The sequence below is a fragment of the Taudactylus pleione genome, unplaced genomic scaffold (assembly GCF_031769625.1).
Source record: "Taudactylus pleione unplaced genomic scaffold, aTauple2 ptg000396l, whole genome shotgun sequence".
Lineage (NCBI taxonomy): Eukaryota > Metazoa > Chordata > Amphibia > Anura > Myobatrachidae > Taudactylus > Taudactylus pleione.
The window spans coordinates 1,936,209-1,959,878 of record NW_028284797.1 but is presented as its reverse complement, the minus strand read 5'-3'; the positions used below and the strand labels follow the sequence as shown (position 1 = coordinate 1,959,878).

At 41.5% G+C, this 23,670-nt stretch overlaps 1 protein-coding gene across 1 annotated transcript; it reads left to right on the top strand.

The window, feature by feature from the left end:
- Positions 1-7,570: 7,570 nt before the first annotated feature.
- On the top strand, positions 7,571-22,743 carry BCAS2 (BCAS2 pre-mRNA processing factor). The gene is made up of 7 exons (XM_088446288.1): positions 7,571-7,703; positions 8,974-9,066; positions 15,414-15,484; positions 17,280-17,441; positions 18,708-18,758; positions 20,022-20,102; positions 21,300-22,743. Exons 1-7 carry the CDS (start codon positions 7,611-7,613, stop codon positions 21,418-21,420), a joined length of 672 nt encoding a protein of 223 aa, XP_088302414.1. The 5' UTR covers positions 7,571-7,610; the 3' UTR covers positions 21,421-22,743.
- The last annotated feature ends 927 nt before the right edge of the window (positions 22,744-23,670 follow it).

The window sequence follows — 23,670 nt, the reverse complement described above, 5'->3', positions numbered from 1 at the left end:
ACCCTGCCCTCTCCTGTAAATTAATTATAGTATTCTGATGGAGACACCCTTATTCTTCCTCTGCTAATTCACCGATTATAAAGTGGTTTAGCCGGCATCAGTTTATTATGGAGGGTTCATGCCTTCCAGTAAATGCACATTGATACTCTATTATTTCTTTTATATTTTTGGATTGTCTATTAAAGATAAAAAAATGCTCTCTACCAATTGTGTATGTTATACACTGATTTAGATTTTTTTTGTTTAAATTTTGTTTTGATCTCGAGTGCCAATTGCCTGTAACCAATCCCCCCCCGAGCATACTTTTGGGGTGTTGAAAAGCAGGTTTCTTTGTTTTGACCGGTCGGTTGGAATCCTCCTTTACAATGTCCGTAAAGTGAGTGACATCATCCAGTTGTGCTGAATGCTCCATAACATGGCCCTTGGGCAAGGCCATGATGACCTTGGGGACATTGCACCAGTTGTGGAGGAGCCGGACCCTTTCCCATCAGAGAGCGTTGTCAATACAGAGGACGGGAATGAGGCTCAGCAGAGGATCATACAGCAGTATTTTTCACATAAGTATTTGTGACACAATGTTACAGAATGTGTATGTGTTCAAGTTGTATGCCTACAGATTACTTAAAATGTATGTACATTACACAGGGGTCTGAGCTGTAACCATGGAAGATGCTGCATGATATATATATATATATATATATATATATATATATATATATTTGGGACCATGAGAGTGTCTGGTAAGTTTTTTTTAGAACAAAAATAAAAACACGCTTCAATTAAATATTATATAAAGATGTTTAGGAATACAATTTAACAAATCACAAATGTATCTTTTGTCACAGTCACTGCACTATTACATGTTTTAATTGCAAAATAAAGCACTAAGCCAACATGGATGAATAAACATTGTAAGATCTGTCAATATAAAAGTGAAAAAACAGACAGATATCTATATATGCTGCATTCAAATATGCAAAGAAATCCAAAAGTGCTGTAATAACATTTTCAACATAGTGTAACGTGTAACATTTACTTTTTGTTTGCTGTTCTTACTCTACCTCTAACTATGGCTTTAAGCACACCACCACGTGTGCATAGACTGCGCCGGGGTGGAGTGGTAGGTGATGGACTTAGGGCCTGATTCAGAGCCGGACGCAATTAGCGCTCGCTCGTCCAGAAAATAGGGGTGGCTATTCAAATGAACCGTTCACTCTTTGCGGTCTGTTCACGCCTCTAGGTCTGAACGAGCGAACAAAACTTGCGGTCGTTTTTTGAAAAAATACGCCCCCTGGCCGCTCGCATCCTACGTCATGTCCGCTATTTATTAGATTAATCGAGTACATCGACCAGGGTATGAACTGCTCGCTATTCTTGTGGTTGGTTTTTGCTACCACAATTTTGTGAGCAGTTCTGGCTATAAAAAAACCCAGTGACGTGGTCAATGACGCTGCTGTTTTAATTATGCACACCCTTAAAACGCCCGTTTTGACCTTTAAGCACCTTCCCCCGTTACCACCCACATACGCCTCCTCCTGTCACTCAAATTATCAGACATTCGCTATTTTGCGAGCACATGAATTTCGACCACACTGACTGGTTCGCGCATGTGTATAATGATCCGTACGCATGCGCAGTTGGGCAAACATCGCTCAGAGCGAACGAGCGGCCGCTTACGAGCGGCTCTGACTCAGGCCCTTAGTGAAGTTGTACACACACTACTAATAGTGGATGATGATGTTGCCTTTGTTAGGCCCCTCTGCCCTACTAACTCTCTGTGAAGGTTTATAAGTGCCTCAGTCTGTGACCGAATAGCCTAAGTGAGGTCAAGCTGCCTTAAATCAATATTGTTAGCGATTCTAATTTGTGTACCCTCCGCCACTCTGTTAGCACTAGATATTTTTTTAAACGGATGATTTATGGAATCCATTTGTTGTGTTTGTCTTTCCATAAAGAAGACCTGCTTATTTCTAAAGCTATCAAGGGACAAAGCTATTTCCTCTACAGAATGGGGTTGTTGTAGTGTAGGCTCTGGTGATTTGCGGTTCAGTTGCTGGTTGCCGTGATCATCATCTTCCTGACGATGGAGTTGGTGGATGTGGACGTGATGGACCTAAGAAAAGGTAAGGATTATTATTTTTACTTTTGTAATGGTGGGGGGGATAGACATTTTTAAAGCTTTTGCATCGTTTGCAGATTGTGTCCACATTAAATTATTCTAAAGTTACTGTATGTGTATTAAAATCTAAGGATAATGTCCTCATTACAGCATGTTTGTTTTGGGTCTATTTCGTCATTAAATGCTCATGTGCTTACTAATTTGAAGTTTTCCTACATTTCTATTATAGCACATACCTGCAGCATGTTCTTCCACACGTGGACGAGCCCCTTTTACCGTTGAATTCTTCAAATCTGCCATTTTCTAATTTATTTTAATCGATCTATAAAACTAACGATTTCAGTAATATTCCATTTATCTATTTAAATAGTTAATCATGAGTAAACTTCAATACTCATTTAAACTAATCACTCTTCTCCTAGTAATAAACATGACCCACTACTTAGGCGATATCATTAAATCATTTAAACCATCTGTTGTACTAACCCAGAGCATAATCTGCAAACTTTAAACCACCAGACAAATGGAGACAGAGCTGAACAAACACACCCCCATGATGTCACATTATGACCTATAAAAACTGCCGACATCAGGTCGACACCCACCAGACACCCTAAGGGAGGCCAGAAGGCCAACATGCGTTGGAGAACAAGGATTCCAGCAACTAACAGACCAGGACAGGACTCTGTGACAGCTCCAAGTCTCCTTCCTACCCAGGGAAGTTGAGGGCGCAGACACCCAGGAGCTCCGTTCGCGGCTGGACCTTGCTGTCTCCCAACAGCACTGTACTGACCGACGGACGCTGCTCCAGAGGACACTGCGGGGACCATGAGAGTGTGCAACTGAAGTGCACACACTGGAATACAGCCCGGACGATCGCGGGGAAGCAAGAAGACATCGAACAGGTGAGGCCTCACCAGAGACTGTACAAGCCGATCAGGCTACGGGACTTGTTAACTGAGAACCATAGTGACGCTCTGCGGTGGGAGTGAGGGACGCCTCACCACCCACCGATCTCCATTCTGACACCTCATATTTCAGTTGGCCATTGTAAACTCTGCAGTAGCCATTTATTTTTAACATTATCACTTTATTCTTATAACTTTTCTCTAAACCCCCTCCCCACGTGTCCCCACAAGCAGATTAATTAGATTAAATTAAGCATGTGCATAATCTATATTCCCTGAGCAATGTGAATCAAATAAAAGGGATTTTGTTACTATTGTATTTGTTGGCATTGTTTCGCCTGGATCTACACTACACTCACTCACTTATATTAAACGTATCGTGTTGATTTATCAGGCGCAGACCTTCTGTACATGTTCACATGTACCAATACTAAACAGGAGCACAGGTGTACTCATTACTCACTGGCACATTTTAAAAAGATCCACAGGGGGAGATAATTATTTTACTTGTGATTCTTTGGGGTCCTGAGGACCGAGTTTGAGAACCTGTGGAATAGACTAAAGTTTATTTTCTCTGATACATCCACTCTGATCATGGTATGCAAACTAACCCAGAAAAAGCTAAAGCTACCCAGTAATGGTCATAGTTATCGGTTCTAAAAGTGATTCAACGTGTCCTTGGTATTGCCATTTATTACAGACAATTTTCTCAGGTAATTCTCATCTTCCATATGTACTCTCATTTGTAAAGGGCTAAACCTAAAATCTGGTCCCCAGTGGTTATCCAGGATTACAACCACCTAAAAAAAGCATTCCTCTCGCTCCCATCCTTGATCAACCTGACATATTCTTTCCTTTTTTTCTTGGCAGTGGATGTATCTCTTTTTGTGACGGGGCAGCTCTATTCCAGTGTCAGCTATCTAGAAAACTCCATAACTGTGGATTATTTTCCACAAATTAACCATTGAGTTGGAGATAAGGTGCTATTGGCAATTAAGGCCCGTATTAAATTTGAGGCGAAAAGTCCGGACTTTTCTCCTACTTCGCCTGTTTTGTAGGCGGAAAAGTATTGCATGCGTCCCCAGTATTCAATTTGTAAGGATGCGAAAACGGGACCCTGCGAAACTTGAACAGGCGAAAAGTCTTGTCAATTTTCGAGAAATCATCCTGGCACCCCCCCTAAAGATGTCCCGACATGGGAATCACTATGGGTACCCTCATTTTTGCCTGCTGAAGGGAAGTCGGATTTTTAAATAGCCACGGCAGGTGCATAAATGCGGCTTTAAAGAACAGATAAGGAATAGCATTGAGCTATTTTTTTATAAATAACTACCATCCACAATGAAGAAAATACCTGCCACATACTTGAGAACCCAACTGGAATCAATTTCGCTACTTTAGAAGTATGTCCATTTTTTTATTAAATCACCCCCAAAATTCAAGTATATTTTTTGGGGTGTCCTGTGGACTTTTTTTTTTTTTTTTTTAATTGACAGAAAACTTTTAGGGGCCACTCCCAGGGCTGTAGGCTTTTTTTTTTAAGCCTGCAACCCAAAACACCAATTCTGCACTTTTTCTCGCCATGTATTACATGGAGAAAACTTATCCCCGTTTTTTAACAAAGACTTTTCGCACCGGCGAAAAGTCTTTGAAATTAATAACAGGGATAATTGAAATAGGCGAAAATGACGTCACAGACTTTTCGCCTCAAATTGAATAGGGCTGTGAGCTAGACTTGGAAGAGTGACATAATCTGTTGTAAGGGACATATTCCCTATTACCATCTATTCTGATGATAAAAATCTACTATACTTACAATCCGCCCAAGTTTTGAACCCCCTTCTAGTGAGGTGGGCACTTTTATTTTCCTGCTTCAATATGATTATTAAGTTCCATCCTGCAACAAAAAATGAAATGGCAGCTGCTCTATTACAATCTTTAAATGTTACTGATACATAAAAATCTTCTGAAGAAATTCTGGAGTTTGGGTGCATAGTGTTAGCCAGCACAATCCAGCACCCCCTCCCTGCAGTAACATATTTTGTACTTCTCAACCTCTGCCCAAAATTCATATTTCGGACTCACTGTTCTCATTTCTCTGGACATGCAGGCTTTAAGAAAGCTTTTGAACTCATAATATGGAATATATGGTGGTCCACAGTGTCCCGTGACTTTAAGGAATTAATTTCTACCTGTCCTCAGTACAAGTCTGCAACTAATAAACCCTTTGGCCTCTACTTTGTGGGAAGCAATCGGGAAGCCGACTGCCTAAATACCGGCAGCCGGCTTCCCGACTGTCTTATCCCGGCATGGGTGAAATGCTGGGCGTCTAGATAAGGACGCCCGCATTTCCCCGACGCCGGGAGACCGGCGCCCGGCATCACGATCGTAGTGATGCCGGGCGCCGCGAGCGGACAGCCGCGGAGGGGAGGGTTAGGTTTAGGGCTCCCGGGGGGGACTTAGGGTTAGGCACCCCCCCGGGAGGGTTAGGCACCCCCGGAGGGGACTTAGGGTTAGGCACCCCCCGCGGGGGACTTAGGTTTAGGCAGCGGGGAAGGGGGTGGTTAGGCACTTAGAGGGGGGATTAGGGTTAGGCACTTGGGGGGGAAGTTAGGGTTAGGCACCCCTAAGGAGGGTTAGGTTAGTGTATACTTACCTATCCACGATCGGGATTTCCAGCGCTGTCGGGCTTCCGCTGCTTCTAACTCTGCTCCTGTCGGGCTCCCGCTGACGGGAATCGAACCCATTCATACCCATTCCCTACTTTGTTACTTGCTATTCCAGATCAATCATGGTCCTGTATATACATGGATTTCATTATATCCAATAATTATGTCACAATCTGGCCTGTGGTAGACCATATTTCTCTCAAAAGACTGACTTCCAATGTCCTTTTGGCGTCTCTATTCATAAACATATTTCCTGACTGCATGGATGCTCTCTCGAGGCACTCAATTTACTTCTATGTTTTGTAGACTTTTATGCAGGAACAGTTGTATCACACTTTTCCACAGTTTACCATCTCAAATCTACCGGTCAAATAAAGGTCAACCAAAATTTAGATAAATCCTTGAGACTGTATACAACTGCTGTGCTCATAATAATTATTACCATGAATCCGATACATTTACTTTTTCATTGTTTATGGAATGAATCTGAAGATACCCATTCCCTCATCATTCTCTTCTTTGGACCTACCAGCTGTTAATTTTCTTCTCCGAGATTTCTCTTCTATTTGGACTCAAGTAAAAGACAATATTTTCAAAGATTCTGGTCATTACAAAAGATGAAAAAATCCAAAACACAGTCAAGGGGATAAGAGTTTGTCTAGTAACTCATCAATTTATGAGTCATCAACTCACAAGCACCAATTATGAGCTTCAGTCCTTTCAGTACAGCACTGTTAAGCTGGCCACACACATGGTGATCTGCACACGATCAGCCGATGTGTACGATTTGTGTACGATTTCCCTTGAATCTCTCCCCGGCAGCTCTGCACATGATCTCCACACGATCTGCACACAATCTGGTGTCCAATCTTCATACGATCTCTCCTGCATCCAGACTTTCACAGTGCATTGTGTCCTAGATTGTCAGATTTCCCTTACTGCACGGCAGATCTGAAGATGCGATGTGCGACCAGCGGGGGCGCGCGTCGCATCGTGAGTGGGGACTCACGATTTACTCAGGATTTGACCATATTTTACACGATCTGTCGTTCCAATGTGTCGTAATCGGCCAGATCGGGTAAAATATCGCTATGTGTGTGGCCAGCATTATTCTTAGGGAGACCAACAGCATATTTTTTGTGGGCACAATTTGACTTAGGCAGTAGTTGCCAAACTTTTTTGAATCATGCTGCTCTAGAGTTTCAACATTTTGTTCACTGCACACCTAGGTCAAAAGTATCTTATTAAGAAATTTAAAAAAAAATGTAAATTAAGAAAATAGTGCTTATATGTCATACCTAATTTCAGTTATGTGGTGGTGGATAGGGTTGTGCTTCTGTTTGTCACATAGTTTATGATTGTCTGCCACCAGCTCTACTTCTGCCTATTACATGGACCATAAATAATTTGGTCCTGGTCCACCAACATAGAAAGTTATTATGGTTGGAAAGCCTTGCTCGTTTTCACAAGATCCCCTATGGACTGAATTTGCCCCTAAATGTTTATAACTATTGTTGGATCATTAATTATTGTAACCTATTTGTAATATTAAAACATAAATGTTATTGAGCATGTAACTAGTGTGTTCTCTTTCATACTGCTACACGATGAGAGAGAGAGAGAGAGAGAGAGAGAGAGTCACTGTATAGAGTTAGACCGACACTCCAACAATGTGAAACATACATTTCCTTACCTTTGTGCAACTTACTGAAGCAAATGCCGCTCTTTATACAACACAGAGCAAAGTAACGCTCTGAACTGAAGACAACCTCCGCTGCCGACCAATCAGAAAGCAGATGCTGCGTTTGGATTGGACAGGGCAGTCTCCATCTTTACCTATCCGTGAGCAACATTATTGTGCATGTAATAGGTATTAGTGCGCATGCGTTTCCTCTGCTATTGCCAGGGTCCAAGATGGCGGGGACCAGTCTGGTTGCCGGAGATGTTGTGGTGGACGCGTTACCGTATTTTGATCAGGGATATGATGCCCCCGGAGTACGGGAGGCGGTAAGTTCGGTGCTATTATATGCTAATAAAGGATCATGTTGGGTACTTGGACATTACTCACAAGGATGCGCACAGCTCTGGTTTCCCTGGTTCGTTACGCTCACATGTGCAGGATATTTACTTGTACCTTCATATACTCCCACCCTGTGATTAGTTGTAAACGACTATAACGTTAGTAAGTTGCGCAATTTGTGTATAAATCAAATAGTTATATACATATATTAGTGCTTTATAATAAAGTTCAGAAGCAAATATCCTCTGTGCTTGGCCCATGAGCTCATATGTGTAACATTACTTATTGGCTATAACATGTTCTACTTGTGAAAGGGCATATTATTATGGCTCAATTGCTGATGGTCCCAAATTGCCTTTTTGAGGTTTAGGCCATTAGTATCTAGTTGAAACTTGATACTAGCTAGTGACACTTGTTGCAAAATGGATAACATTTGCCCCTCTAAATATTATGCATGTAATAAGCTGGAATCAGTATGTAATGCCGGCGGTTGTTTAGCTGCCAGATCAAATACCGACAGCGGCAGTCCGATGGTTTAGAATCCCAACTGCATCAGGTAAGTACTCTAACCCTCCCCTCTCCCTACCCTAACCCTCCCTTTAGTGGTGCCCTAGTGCTTAAACCTAATACTTACCGTTGGGGTTCCGGCATCGGTATTCTGACCGCTGGGATGCCGACTACATCCCGTTAATAAGTTACTTACCTGCCTGTTTTCTTATGCTATTGCTATGAATGGGCAGGTGATGTCCCCACCTGTGTAGAGCTGCTCGGTCCTATCTCTTTCCCCCAATTAATGGGGGAGGTCTACTTTCATTTACTAACTTGAGTGACTTCAGTGGCTCTGCACAGGAGATTGTCAGATGACAGGCCATATATTCTGATGATCAATGTTAGGCTCTTTTTTTAAGGATTAGGATTGCCACTAGTGTCTTTAGTAAAGTAGACGATCCTGCCGGTTAGAGATGTGATCAAGGTTTCTATTGCTCATTTTGTTATATTTTTTAGTGCAGACTCAAGGCTTACCTGTTTACTCAGGCATTTCATAATGCCCCTTTAGCTTTTAAACAAAAAAGAAAATATAATTCAAATGGTTAGCTGTCTTTAATACTTAAGTTTATTTTTGTATCTTGTGGTTGTTTTTGTTTTCAAATCTTAAATACAATATTATTATTATGCACAATGTAAAAAGGAGGCACTGTGTAGTTATGGTTTGTTTTCATATATATTTAGATTTCTCTTTTGATGTTTGGTAATTAGGCAGCAGCTTTGGTGGAAGAGGAGACCAGACGATATCGTCCAACAAAAAATTACCTAAGCTACTTGCCAACTCCGGATTACTCTGCATTTGAGGTATGACACTTCATTTTAGTCTGCATTCCTCTTTGTTCTATTCATAAACTCTCTGCATGTTTAATTCCTCCATATTGTGGGAATAATTGTTTTTACCAATTCACCAATTGTCCTTCCATTGTAGCTTTGATGATTGCATTATTAATCTTTTTTGTTTTTGTATATCAAAAGTGAGCTCATTCCAGCATCATTTACATAATATAATTATGGCTGTGGTATCTACTTTTCATATACACAGCCTACCCTCCAACATGACCCCTTCCCTCTGGTACAAAATGCTATTTTTTTTTTAATAAAGTACAGTGACTTACCTTATGTTAGAATGGTGATGGACCAACGTAACAGAATGTCTTCCTGATCCTGCATGAATGGCAAATGCATTAATTGTGTGACTGAACCAGTCTTTTTACCACTGATACACACAAAATCGTCTAATTCAGAGGTTCCCAAATGCAGTCCACAAGGCTCCCCAACAGCTCAGGTATTAGATATATCCATGGTTGAGCACAGGTGGTTACATCAATTTGATGCCATCTACTTCCTAGTTATCATCCTTGTATTTCATGAATTGTGGTGACTTACTGGCAGTATGCTGCTATTTTTCCTTGTACTTTATTTCATTGTGATCCCATAAAAACAAAAGGGTTAAATCTAGAGAGTGTCACACAAGGCAGATTGAAAAGTTTAATTAGAAAGAGGAGAGAGATTTTTTTTCCAGCACATACCAGATTGCAGATTTTTAAACAGTCTGTTCTACTACACCTGTTACACAAGCTCGAGATAAGTTTATACCCCTTTCAGACATACGACCCGGGAAATTTCCTGCTCAGACCCGGGAATTTCTCCTGTGCAAATTCCCGGGTATTTGGTAGAGACCCCCCTTTTACACTACAACGTCTACCCGGGAAATTCCCAGGTAGACCCCTTTCAGACAAGAGCAGGGTTTTTTAGATTACATGGCAACTGCTGGACACAAAGATGAGGTGGAGCTGATGTGAGTGGTGCCAGGCCCTGATCACACACAACTATGTGCCCCCTGTGACTGGCATGCTGTGTATGTGGGGGTGCACATCATTTGAAACACTTCCCAACATGTCCCCAAACTACCTCCCATGGGTGCCCTGGCAGCTCGCCCCCATCCCCAGGCCTCTGGCTGGGCTGCCCCTGGACACAAGGCTCCTGCCTGGCACTGATCATGGGCACAGAGAAGCGCAGCGTCCGAGGTGCCAGGGCCGGACAGGCCGGGTACAGGTGCACGAAGAGCCGTCACCCACCCATATTTGCGGCAGCAGCAACGTCCCACCCAGTCCTCCCCGCCTCTCACCTCTACAGTGGCCGGGGCAGGCAGAACCCCCAGCGAGCCAGCATCTCACCCCGTCACCCGATGCTATGTTTGGGAAATAGGGGCAGTAATGGTGGTCCAGCGGGAGTGTGGGCGGGTGGTGAGCGGCAGCGCTGAGCGTCCTATAGGACGCTCTGCGCTGTCAGCTCAAAGCAGCAGCGCTGAGCTTTGTGCTGCCCGGGAGTAGAAAATTCCTGGGTAGCACCATTCAGACAGAAGCAGGGTAATTTCCCGGGACTTAAGTCCCGGGAAAAACCCTGGTCGATTGCAGCGGCGGCTACCCGGGAACGTGTTCCCGGGTAGGTACCTTTCAGACAGACGGGGCTACCCGGGAATTTGGCTGAGGCAGGCCAAATTCCCGGGAATCTCGAGATGTCTGAAAGGGGTATTATTGAGATACTATGTAGAATCCAAGCAGGAAAATCACTTAAAACAACTTTTCCCATATGTTCTTCTAGGGTGTTGAAAAGCTCTTGTGTGACAACACTTTAGGGGGTAATTCAATTTAAAGTGGTGACCAGAAGTGCCTCCAGAACGTTTGGGTGAATGCAGTTTGTGACAAGTATTTTTGCAAATTTAAAGGAGAGATTTTCTAAAATAATAGATGTTAATGTGTACAGTCAGACATTCCCAGTGATGTATGGCAGCACATCACAGTGACTTGAATCCCCCCCTAGGCTGGTGTCACATAGGTGTGCTATTTCCAGGTTTAGGGTAGTGTCACACCAGCACTTTTCACTCCACATTGCATCATCGAATTGCTCGGTATTGAAATAATTAATTTCTACATGTAAGTATGATAAAATGTCACACAAGCATTATTCACTTGATTTGCTTTTAATATGAAAAGGGATGTTATGGAAAAGTGTTCAAAGCTTTCAATAAGAAACAATTTTTCAAATTTAAATATATTATATATTTGAGCAGACCATGTCACACAGCTTTTTGAAGAGCTAATTATAGGCTGTGAGTTTAAAAAGATACTGCACTTGCACCACTCCACCTGCAATAGAATAGATTTGTGGTTGCCCGCTTAAGGTGGGTACACACCATACAGATATATCTGCAGATGATGGTCGTTCATACATACTGAACGCCCATCATCTGTGTCTGGCTGCGGGTCCCGGCAGCCAGGGGGATGCCGGGGGCGTATCCCGCCTCTCTCCCAGCGGCTGCCGCTGTGTGTGTGTACAGGTGGTCTGCAGACTGCCCGTACACATCTGCCGATGGACAGATATGTCTGCAGACATATCTTTCCATTGGCTGTGCAGCACAGCCAATGCGATATGTCGGTGAACGACGTTCACCGACATATTGCGGGTACACACTGGCCGACGGGCAGCAGATATATTGGCCGATCAATTGATCGGCCAATATATCTGTCAGTGTGTACCCAGCATTAGGGTGAGGATTCAGAGGGTGTGGAGCAAGTGCAAGTGGAGTTACCTCTCTGTTAGATCAAGCTTTTGAAGGCAACTATAATTTCAGACCACACCCCAGCAGAGAGGTAAGGGTTCTTCTCCCAGGCACAGTAAATGCACACTCAGGCTAGCATGCACAAGAACGGAATATTTCATTTAACTGACCCCAGCTGAGAGCTGGAAAGGGGCAGCAAGATGGTTGTATTAAAAGAAAGGAGATTTATATGGACATTAAGTTCACAATACATTAAATGCAGTCTCGCAATTATTGGTAGCTTTATCATTAAGGAAAATGAGCTGAAATAGTGTCTACTACCAATACAAGGTAGTAAGGAACCTATAAGCCTATTAAATATCTCACAGAATATTACTATACAACTACAGAATGTTTCTTTAAGACAAATTCTACAAACCTACAAAAAACTGAATATTATCTTAAGCCTAATAAATTGCATTCTGCTAGCAATCTTCAATTGTCCCTTTAAGTAATGGAGGGTCCTTTAACCCAAATACCAATGTCCAGAACACTATGAAATCTGCTAAAGACTCTCCGAATTACTTGAATGCTGCTACTCGGGTCACCTCTGATCCTTTGCGTGGACATTGGGGCCATTAAAGTGTATACACAACTAAGGGCCGTATTCAATTTGAGGCGAAAAAGTATCGCGGGTGACGTCATTTCGCCAGGCGGAAACTTTTCTCCGTATTCAGTTTCAAAAACTTTTCGCCTAGGCGGAAAGTCAATGCAATGGACACGGCGGAAAAGTTTTGCCTAAGAATAGCAGGCGGAAAAAGTGCCGAATTAGGGTTTTGGGGTGCAACGTTGCGGGAACCCCCGTGCAGCCTTAATACAGTCCACCAAAGGTAAACTGCATAAAAAAAAAAAAAACTTGAATGCCCCAAAAAAGTACTTTCGTTTTGGGGCGAAGAAAAAACAAAGTTGGGTGGCAAAGTTAAAAACTATCGAAATAGACTCCAGGGGGGTCCCCAAGTATGCCCCAGGTGTTTGCGGCAGGTGGATTTTTCACGAATTTTAAAACTTCACTTTAGCAACTTTTAAATATGCTACCCCCCATTTTCAGGTACCCAAAATTTGCTGGGACTAGTTATTTTCTCAAAAAAACCCCTGCTAAATGCTATTCTTCACCACTTATGCAAAGACGCTAATTAGAACCTATTGAGAACATTTAAGTACCCCAAACACCTTCAGTAGGCCTGTTCGGGGGTATCCATAGTGAACCCCCCATGTCAGTGCATTTTTTGGGGGGTGTCAGGCTGATTTCCCCAAATCTGACAGGACTTTTCGCCTGTTTCAGTTTCGCCGGGTGCCGTTTTCGGTTCCTTTTGAATACGGCGGAAAGTGTTTTCTCGAAAGACATGCGATGTAGGCGGAAAGTCTGGCAGGCGAAAAGTCCGGGACTTTTCGCCTCAAATTGAATACGGGCCTAAGAGTCTGAGAGCAACATTGCAGCGCTGATGTGTATAAAAATGTACCAAAAACTGTCTGATCCACAACAATGATTGCTTATGGACATATAAATGGTTTTATTTAATCAATGTAGTATACTGAGTCAGGATGCTACTTCTCCTCCAAGAGGTAAGTACAGCTCTCACTTCAGCGGGATTCTGTGTGGAACAACAAGTCTCAGCCAGTCTGCTTGTTGCAATCTGGCGTCACCCAGATCTCTTCTCTCTCCAGCTCCAACAGTCACCCCTCCAGCTGCTCTTTTTTTTTAAATGCAATTATTGGTAGCTTAATCATTAAGGAAAACGACATTGAGCACACACTGAGCGATATATTTAACTATAACGTTCAGTGCTGGCACCCTCTCTCATCCCCGAACCTGCACAACCTGACGATATTCTCAGGGTGGACAGCAGGTTCGGGCGATGAGCGACATCAACGACCAGGGGGAGCGCACATTGCTCGTTGTTGACTGCATATCCACTGGACGAATTTGTGGACGATTACCGATATTGTTCCAATATCAACAACAATATCCAATATATCGTCTAGTGGATACGTGGCTTAAGAGAGCATACTGTCTCTGTTGGAACTAGTCATGCATATGTAGAATAATCGTTACTTTCTTGTCATTTATATTTTACAGCTCCATTTTAGTTATACTTCTTTATGAACCTGAAAGTTATGAACCTGTGCAATATACTATGTACTGTTATAATGTATGTGGTCTGTCATGTGTCTTAAAGTGTTTGGTACTATAATGTGAATGATGAGAGCAAAGACTTTAGCAATAACTTAAATCCTGTATATTCTTGCATATTATATTTTTGTAAATAAAGAATGTAGCACAGGCCGTTGACAAAGAGCTGCAGACTCAATTGGATGTGAGCATAAGCACAGTAATAGTAGCCTGATTTCTGCTGTACCACCATGGGCTGTGAGCAGATATGTGCTAGAGAGAAACATCCTGGCAGTAGCTCGCAGGTAATTGTATTTCCCCATAGTGCTACTGACAGGATGGTTTATTGATTTATATCAGTGACTTGGGATGGGCTTATAAAGCAGTAAAAAAAATGAATGAATGAGATTCTAACAGATGTCCAGAGAGTGATAAACAAGTTGGATGTATCAACATTGTTTCATATAGAGAGAGGTGTGTAGTAGGGAATGTAGATTGTAAGCTCCACTGGGTCAGGGACTGATGTGAGAGAGCTTCATAAAGCGCTATATGAATAACCATTAATAAACAGTTGTTTGCCTCCATACGTCTCCTGCATCATTTTGAAAGGAGCTGTGACCTAGTTTTACTACAGGTTGTTCTATTCCCACCCCTTTTAAAGCGTAGGACCTACTAGACTATTGAATAAAATAAAGTGCTGAGATCATTGTAAAACACACCATAATTATGTATACATCACACACTCTATGTAATGTGAATATACTTTTTATTGTTTAGTTCCACAGTTATTTCTTAGTGGATTTTTGTATAGCAGATGCATATTACCCAACACTTTGCTGAGAAACCTCAGTCTCCACCCCAGTGCATACATTTTGTTCCCCACCATAGACACATAGGAAAACATACAAACTCCACACCGATAGGAGCCTTCTTGAAATCAAACCAATGATTCCAGTGATATTAGCCAGCAATGCTAACCACTGTGCCATGACTGTAAAGCATTTCTGGTAATAGAAGAATTATGCTGCGTACACGCTCAACTTTGTGTACCCAGCCGATGCCTCGTGCTGTAGGTCCCGGTGGAGCTGTCGGCATCGGCAAGTGCGTACACACTTGCCAGGAGCGACAGCGCGTCAGCGGGGGCCATGCTGCCACGTTATCGCCCATCGGACCTGCATGCGGGTACACACTGCCCGATTTTAATGATATGTCATCCGATCTTCTGGATCGAACGATATATCGTCTAGTGTGTCCCTGGCTTTAATGGGATGCAATTTAGTGGGATATTTATTAACACGTGTAAACATGAAATAGCCTAAAGTAACAAATCGATGCTGTCTGAGTTTGCGCGTATGTTAGAGATTAACCCAAGTGTTTATCTACAATTGAATGTTTGAAAAGGCAATATGGTTTGTATAATATCACTTTTGTGCCTTACAGACAGAAATAATGAGGAATGAGTTTGAGAGACTATCAGCTCGCCAGCCACTTGAACTTCTCAGCATGAAGAGGTGAGTCCCAGGTGGTTTCTAGCAGGGTTTGTATCTCTATTATGAATAGTGACGCTCTCTGCTTCTAAAACTGCATATACCTTTGTCTGCGATCACCAGATAAAATGTATACATGCACAAATCTTATGTTAAATAATGTAAGAGCACAGAATTCCACGTTGACTTGTAAATGTCATTTTTATTTTACAGTAAGGGATTCCCATTTGAATAAAGGAAGATGCTTTTATGAGTTGTTCCTCCCATCCAGAACGGCAGAATGAGTCATGTAATAGACCTCTCTCTGACTTTCTAATACCCCTTTTACACTGGCCAGATAACACGAGCTATTGCTGTGTTAACCTGGGTCGCAGCTCAGTGACCCTGCAATCCAACCCGGGGAGCGAGCAGTGTTTGACCCGGTTACGGGGCAGTGTAAACGGATGACCCCGTTCCTGTTTATAGCATAGTAGCAGCCGGCTCACCAGCTCTTGGAGATAATGACATCTCCAAGCGCCGGCATAAATAATGACACTGCAGCCGTGTGTAGTGTAAACAGACCGACCCAGGAATAGTCCAGGTCAGAGCCGCAATCTAAATGGGGTCTGTCCCAGTTGAACCAGTATTCCAATTTCTGGGTCAGACCCGGGATTTTAGTGTAAAAGGTGTATAAGGGTGAGGTCTGGTGCTACACAGGGGTTATCTTTCGTTATTGGCAGGCTGTAATCTCTGTTAATACAAATTATTATAGTCTAGTTAATCAAATATTTTAATGAGAAATAATAATTTACTTAGAACAGGTTTTGTTGTCATTTATATTTGATCTTCTAGACCTAAACAGGGCTCGAGAAACTAATAGAGGATTCAGGAGCTAGTACTGTAGGTCAAATCTAGAAGCCAGTAAGATCTTTTAAGGGGCCACAAAGATAAGCATCCATTTACATTTTTAGGTACATTGGCTTCTTGGTTCCTAGCCATTGTCTAGCTCAGATTAATTAAATTCCCTGTCCCAGCTCCAGAAGATTTTGATGCCTAGACACCTGGTACTTTCTATGATTATCTGGTGTTTTCAGCACTTGAAGACCATTCAGTGTACTGTAATATGAAATAACATCTTCTCAAGAACATACACACCTGGTTACCATGTCTTACATATAATGTATTGTACAGATGTCTCCTCATACACTATAACTGTAGTTGCGCCAAACATCCCTTCTCGGCACGCCAGGTCCCATGCAACTCAGCTTGAATATGTTAAGTTGGTCCCTGTATTAGCGTGGATCTGCAGGTGCTCCCGTGCCTCCCAATTTCCAGAGACATAATGATCTCTTATATGGCTTCTGTCTATAATTGTATCTGTTGGTTGGTAGGGTAATTTGTTTGTAAGCTTCACCATACGTCTTATCCGCCGTCCTATCTTGACGATTGGTAAGTGCATACACGCATACTAACGTCGGACCGATGCGTCGTGCCTGACGTCACAACTGGGCGGGCATTTACATGTGCCCGCCTAGTCGTGATGTCAGTTACCGGTGGCTTCTGCAGCAAGTGTATGGGCGGTTTGCTCACGGCCCGTTCACACAGCACGATGTGCCGATATATCTGCGGATATATTGGCTGTGCTGTACAGCCGACACGATATGACTGTGAAGGACGTCATTTAGACATATCGCTGGTACACCCCCTCCGACGCACCCATGATATATAGGCCAGTGTGTAACCAGCGTTACAGTACAGCTCTGTGGAATATGGCAGCCTGTTTCCAGAAGTGTTTATATAGCGTTGTATCTAATTGATTTGGCTGTATTTTCTTTTTCAGATATGAATTACCTGCTCCTTCTTCAGGTCAGAGGAATGATATTACTGCATGGCAGGAATGTGTCAATAACTCAATGGCTCAGCTGGAGCACCAGGCTGTTCGCATTGAGAATCTGGAGATCATGTCGCAGCACGGATGTAATGCATGGAGAGTCTACAATGAGTGAGTCCAGCTGGAAGGAACAAAATTAAATAAGGATCTTTTTAATTGTTTTTTTTTCTAAAATTTCCATTACAACATAAACTGAAGTGCCAAAAGTCATGGGATAGCAGTATGTATGGGACATTCCATTTCCAAAGTTGTGTGGACATTCAACATTCCTCTGTCTACAGTGTCACATGTATACCAAGAATACCTCATGGAAAACATTAACACCCACTGTGGACAGCATAGTGGCCAACCACAAGTGCTTATTGATTGGGACCAGCAGCGTTTGGCTATAATTGTCAATGGTAACGGACAAGCGACACTGGCTCAAGTCACATTCAATGCAGGAGGTACCTGATGCATATCCAGCAGTTCAGTGCAGCCTTCTCGAGATGGTATATGGGAGCAGAAGGTGCACCAGAGTACCCCCTGTTAATGCTACAAAACCAGACACCGAGCCTCACCTGGGCTTGTGATGTCTCTAATTGGACCCTGGAGGACTGTCAACATGTGACGTGGTCCGATGAGTCAGTGTTACAGTTGTTATGGACTGATGGTAGGGTTTGGGTGTGGTATGGACCCCAGTTGTCAACCAGACACTGCAGGCTGGTAGTTTTTCCATAATGGTGTGGGGTGTGTTCATGTTGCATGGGTTGGGCCGCTGATCCGTCTGCACACATAATTGTCCGGTAACTGCTACGTTACATTGCTTGATGAGCATTTTCAGCCCTTCATGGACTTCATTTACCCACATTATGGAGAGTTCCGATTAATGGTGTGGCGACCATGTTAGCCCGACATGAACCCATTTATTGGACATGGTGGAGAGGTCTACTTGAACCCAAGATCCTGCACCTACAAATATCAGGTATCTGTGAGAAGCTATCCAGACTGCATCGGTCAACATCTCTTCAGAGGTCTTCCATCCACTTGTGGAATCTATGCCATGTCGAGTTGCTGCACTTCGCCGGGCTAGAGGGGGCCCTACATGATACTAGGTGTCTATCCTATGACTTTTGGCACTTCAGTGTATGTTCCTAAAATGAAGTATGCATGGGAGAGGTTCCCAAACTCTGTCCTCAAGGCACCCTAACATGACCACAGGTGACTTAATTAGTACCTCAGTGAATTTGATTTGACCACCTGTGCTCAACCATGGTTACCTCTATTACCTGAGCTGTTGGGGTGCCTTGAGGACCGTGTTTGGGAACCTCTGATGTATGGCAAACTGAGGTTCTATTAAATTAACTAGTCTTTAATAAACTAATGTTGCTATTTTAGAAATCTTGTCCGTATGATTGAATCTGCGCAGAAAGATCTTCAGAAGTTAAGGTGGGTAAATTTCAAATCCTCACTAAAGCATGAAAAGGGGAAGGGAGGTTTTTTAAACTACATCTTGGGACAGAATGTAATTGAGTCATTCTTAGGAGAACTGACTTCTGTTAGATGCCATACACAGGGGATACCTTTCAGTCAGTGCTGTACCCATTAGGTATTCAGGGCATGAATGATGTCTGTGCTGAGACAGAATTGAAACCTACAGTTCTATTTCAGTCTCATTCCCATCCACCCGTAAAGAATAGGTTGTCATTTTTGGAATATCCATTTAAAAACTGCTGTTTTTATTGGGCAAATATTAACTTATTGCACCAAACCTATTGTACTCAGTAGAATTTAATTACGCTGATTAATGTTCTGTGCTTCAGATATTGGTATGAGGCAGGAACTGTATCGGGTAATAAAGATTACAATCGTGAAATACTAGCACAAAGCAAGAATGACTACTGACCAAAAAAATATTTTAGTTAAATTAATCTTTGCATACAAACAATAATAGATAATGGATCTGTGCGGGAATCTGTGCTCATGATTTAGTACCCATTTCACTATCATCTTAGAGAATTCTGGGTCCAAAGAATCTCCCCTACAGAGTACCTTTATTATATATCTAAAGACTTCTAGATATGCTAATCTTAGACAGCATATGGCAGTAGTGCTCTAGTTCTAACAAAAAAAATGTAGGTGGCAGTACTACAAATAGGGGCTACATTAAGAATATGTATTGCTTATCTTATTCTAGTAGGACAAAGAAGAATAAATGGTCTACTTCTAAGTGATTCTATCTAATACAGTGTTGGCTAACCTTGACACTCCAGCTGTTGTGGAACTATATATCCCAGCATGCCCTGCCACAGTTTTAGCATCCCCTAATAGCAAAACTGTAGCAGTGCATGCTGGGTTATGTAGTTCCATAACAGCTGGAGTGTCAAGGTTAGCCAACACTGATCTAATATATGCCTTCAGCATTGTATAAGAATTTGTAAACCTTTTTTTTCATTGATGTCTAAGTTTCAGAAACAATACAATGCAAAGATTCACATACAGTGACAATACATCAATTTATACAACGTTTAAAAAGAGACAAACTTATTTCTGGAGATATATATGCTTACAGCTTTCATAATAATTTTCATCAATTTATTTATTGAACAGAAATAAAACTTTGTATCCATGTCTGGCTTATCAGGATTTTTTTCCAGATTTAAGCGTTTTTTCTATATGAATTCAAGTTACTATTTGTCTTTTCACATTCAGAAAAAGGATTCAGGATTTGAACTGGCAAAGGAAAAACTCTCAACTTACATCTGGGGCTAAGCTGAGAGAAATGGAATCAACGTAAGTGATGTATTGTGTTTGTTAGAAATGTTCTTATTGGATGAATGATTATTTAGGTAATATAGATGCAATGTCTTTACTTCTAAAATTCATTATACTGGGTCTTCATTTACTTAGGCTGTAATCTTATAAATATTGACTTGGCCACAAAATTGCTGCCTCCACAGTGATGTGTATAAGACAGGTCACTTCAATGCTTCCTCCTTGTTAAAGGTTTTAAAACTTGCCATAGTTTAACACTGCAAAATCAGTGGCCACATATTAGTAGCCTCAAAATCCTAAAAAAGCTAAATTTAGATAAATCCCCAAATCTTTTGGTTCCGAAACTGGTAGCATTGCCTTGTTTCAATATTTCTCTTATGTGGAGTGTTTAAACTCTCTAGTTCATAAGGTATACTTTTTAGGAGCTGTAGTTAAGTGTTTGGGTTACAGACTGTGATTGTGTTAAAATGAAAGCAATAAGCTGCTGACTAGGATCCATCATGTGTCCCCTCATTATCAACACTTTGTAGTCCTTTTTGAATATCTGGTGGGCTCAGTTCTTAATTCCAGTACCCAATACTTCCTGTAACCCAAGCCCTCTATACTATATAAACTACATTTTTAATACACTACCCCAATATCTAACATTGGTTACTATTCCTTAACTTACAGTTCAGTGTCTTAATTGAAGTTCCATTCTTTGATCCAAGTCTGTAACTCCTGTAGCTAATGTATCACATCTATCCCTAATCTAAATCTTTAACTCGAGTATCTATATCCTCTACTCTTTAGTACCATTTTCATTAGATCGGAGCCCATAAAAACTGTTCTCTTGACAAATGATGTCGCTAAGTAATGAGATGCAAATTTATACTGAATATAAACCTGAAGTTCTTAACTGTAATTCTTGGCAGTGCTAAACGAAACATAGTTGGAAACCCATGACCTCAGGATGTTCAACTTCACCAACTGACCACACATACAGCAATGCTTCTCTCCTTGGTTTAGATTACCTTGTCTATGCAAGGTGTTAGATTTGTCAGTAGAAAATGTATGATGCGGCATTACATGCAAAATATATGTAGCATTTTTTTGTCCCCTTCAGATAATACATGTTTTGTTTTTTGTTTTTTTTTTCTTATTTTTTGTATGAATAATATGTATATTCTGTCCTGCTGAATCTTAGGTGTGTCATTATTATTCTTCTTTATTCAGGTGGGTATCGCTTGTGAGTAAGAACTATGAGATTGAACGTGCAATTGTACAGCTGGAGAATGAAATCAATCAACTCAAGCAGAATGATGGGGAGAACAAAGAAAATATCCAGGATTATTAACTGTAGTTCCCCAAGGGCAATAAATACAGCTTTTTGGGGGCCTTTCTGATTGATTGAGTTAAAATGTATCCCCAGTAAAGATAAATTGTCTTTGCCTTTTTCATTGCGCTTGTGCCTGTGTTTTAGTTCTATATAAGAGTCTCTGTTGATCATAATTACCCGGTCTATTTAATGATTGATGGCTACCAATGGATTCATTATTTTGCAATGAATACCATCAACTTTAACAAACTACTGAATATAAAAACCTCTTGGGAACTCTGCATTATAAGGATAATGCTATACATTTGATACAGAAAATTGAGCCCAGTGTTTGTGGGGGTTTTTTTTAGCATGATTTTAATAAAGTTATTTTTTTTGCTTATTCATTTTGTAGTTGTACGGTCTAATGGTGGTTTTGTAGAAATATGGGTATATTAAGAGTCATGTTTTTCTCTTGCTCTTAGGTAAATCTCCCTCACATTTAGGGCATGTTAGACCTTTTGGTGATGTGTTATAATTCTGTCCACACAGATGCTGTGTGGCTTCATTAGTATTTACATCCATTATATCCTGTGACCATGTAAACTGCATAACCTGACAGGAAAGGAGTAAACAAATCCTTTATTGTATGTATGCACTTAAATGAAGTAAGGATGCAGTCCTGACTTCCTGGCGGGGAAACAAAGAGCTGTCTGCTTGCATAATATATTCAGACACAAGCAGAGATCAAAGCCTCATATGTCATCTGGTTTTGAAGTAAAAGTAATATTTCTATAACCGCTAGGAGCTTCAAAAATAACTGAAGTCTATACGCAGGTTAGGTGCGATCTGGAAGTCACTAGGATTTAGGGTTTCAGAAAATTGTATCTCACTAATCCCACATCACATTGCAGTCATGTTGACCTCATGTCTTTGCTTAAATAAGGTATATTACTGTACATACCATATGTTATGTAGTCATTACACAGGGAAAGTTATGTACAATTATATTCATACTTAAGTAAAAAGTTATGTGGCCCGTTCTGGGATGGTCCCAAATTTAATTCATTTGTTAGCCTGTCACCAGAGACATGTGTGACATCATCCATGGGGTGGGGGTGATCAGCTGTTAGTATGGGCAACTTTTGTTCCAGGTTCAGACTGGGGGATCGATTTGTAATATGAAGCCTGTACATGCATTTCCTGCCATTTCTCCTGGCCAGATTAGCATGGTTTTATTCTATTTATTTGAAATTGCAACACAACTATGTAATTTATAACTTTTTTTTTTTCTTTATAACATTTCTGTAACTAAGCATTGTGCTTCTTTTGTTGTAAATAAAGTGTTCTTTATTAGTCTCACTCCAGAACCCAGTCTTTGAAAAAGCTATTAGATCGCTATGGTAATGCTATATCTATGGTTATTGATTGCTAGTTGCAGGGGGTGACAAAACTTAACTGCGTGGGGGTATGTGTTGCTGAGCCTCTGAAATGGTGGTGGTGTTTGGGAACCTGTGGCTCCCTTGTGTATTTACCACTAGTGGCGGCAAATAGAATATTCATTGAAAATATTATATTTGGCTCTGCCCTCACTATATCAGGACTTGGGGACCTGCTTGATCGCAGTCCTGATGTTCGTATGATACAATTAAGGTGAATCAAATTCCGGCCTCTGGCCAAAGTCCATAGTGCAAACCATCAGGGATACCTACTGGGGTTCCTGGCATGTTGCCATTAAAATTCTAGAATGCTTAAGCTTTTCTCCATGTAAAGAAAGGTAAGATGCTCCAGCACTGTATTGATTCCTAATAGTCGCTATTTAGCGCTGCAAGTCGCTTAAGAAAGAATTGCTTTCCAGTCCAATCGTGTGGTTCTAAAGCACAAAGTTATTTATGTAAAGAAAAAGTAACACGGTGAAAGATTTAACAAATAGAGTGTAAAACAATAATAAAGTACAAGCCGATACATACGCATTTGCACTGGTCCCAGTATACAGTATCCAGAAGCCTGTGATCATCAAAGAGGATGTCTGAAAACAGGGATCGGGACACAGCCTATATATACACCTTACAGAGTTCAGAGTTAACAAAGGGACTAGTTGACAAGTTTCCATTGGTTCTTGCTTCTGGATAATCTGGTCATTGGTCGGTTCATACAAGTGTCATCAGGGGCATGGCTCAGTTCTCCCAGCGGTCTCATTGTGTAGCTTCCCGCTGAACAACTGATTAATACTGGCTACAACACTACATGCATGTTATAACATTTCTATCAAATAACTCCCTATCATCC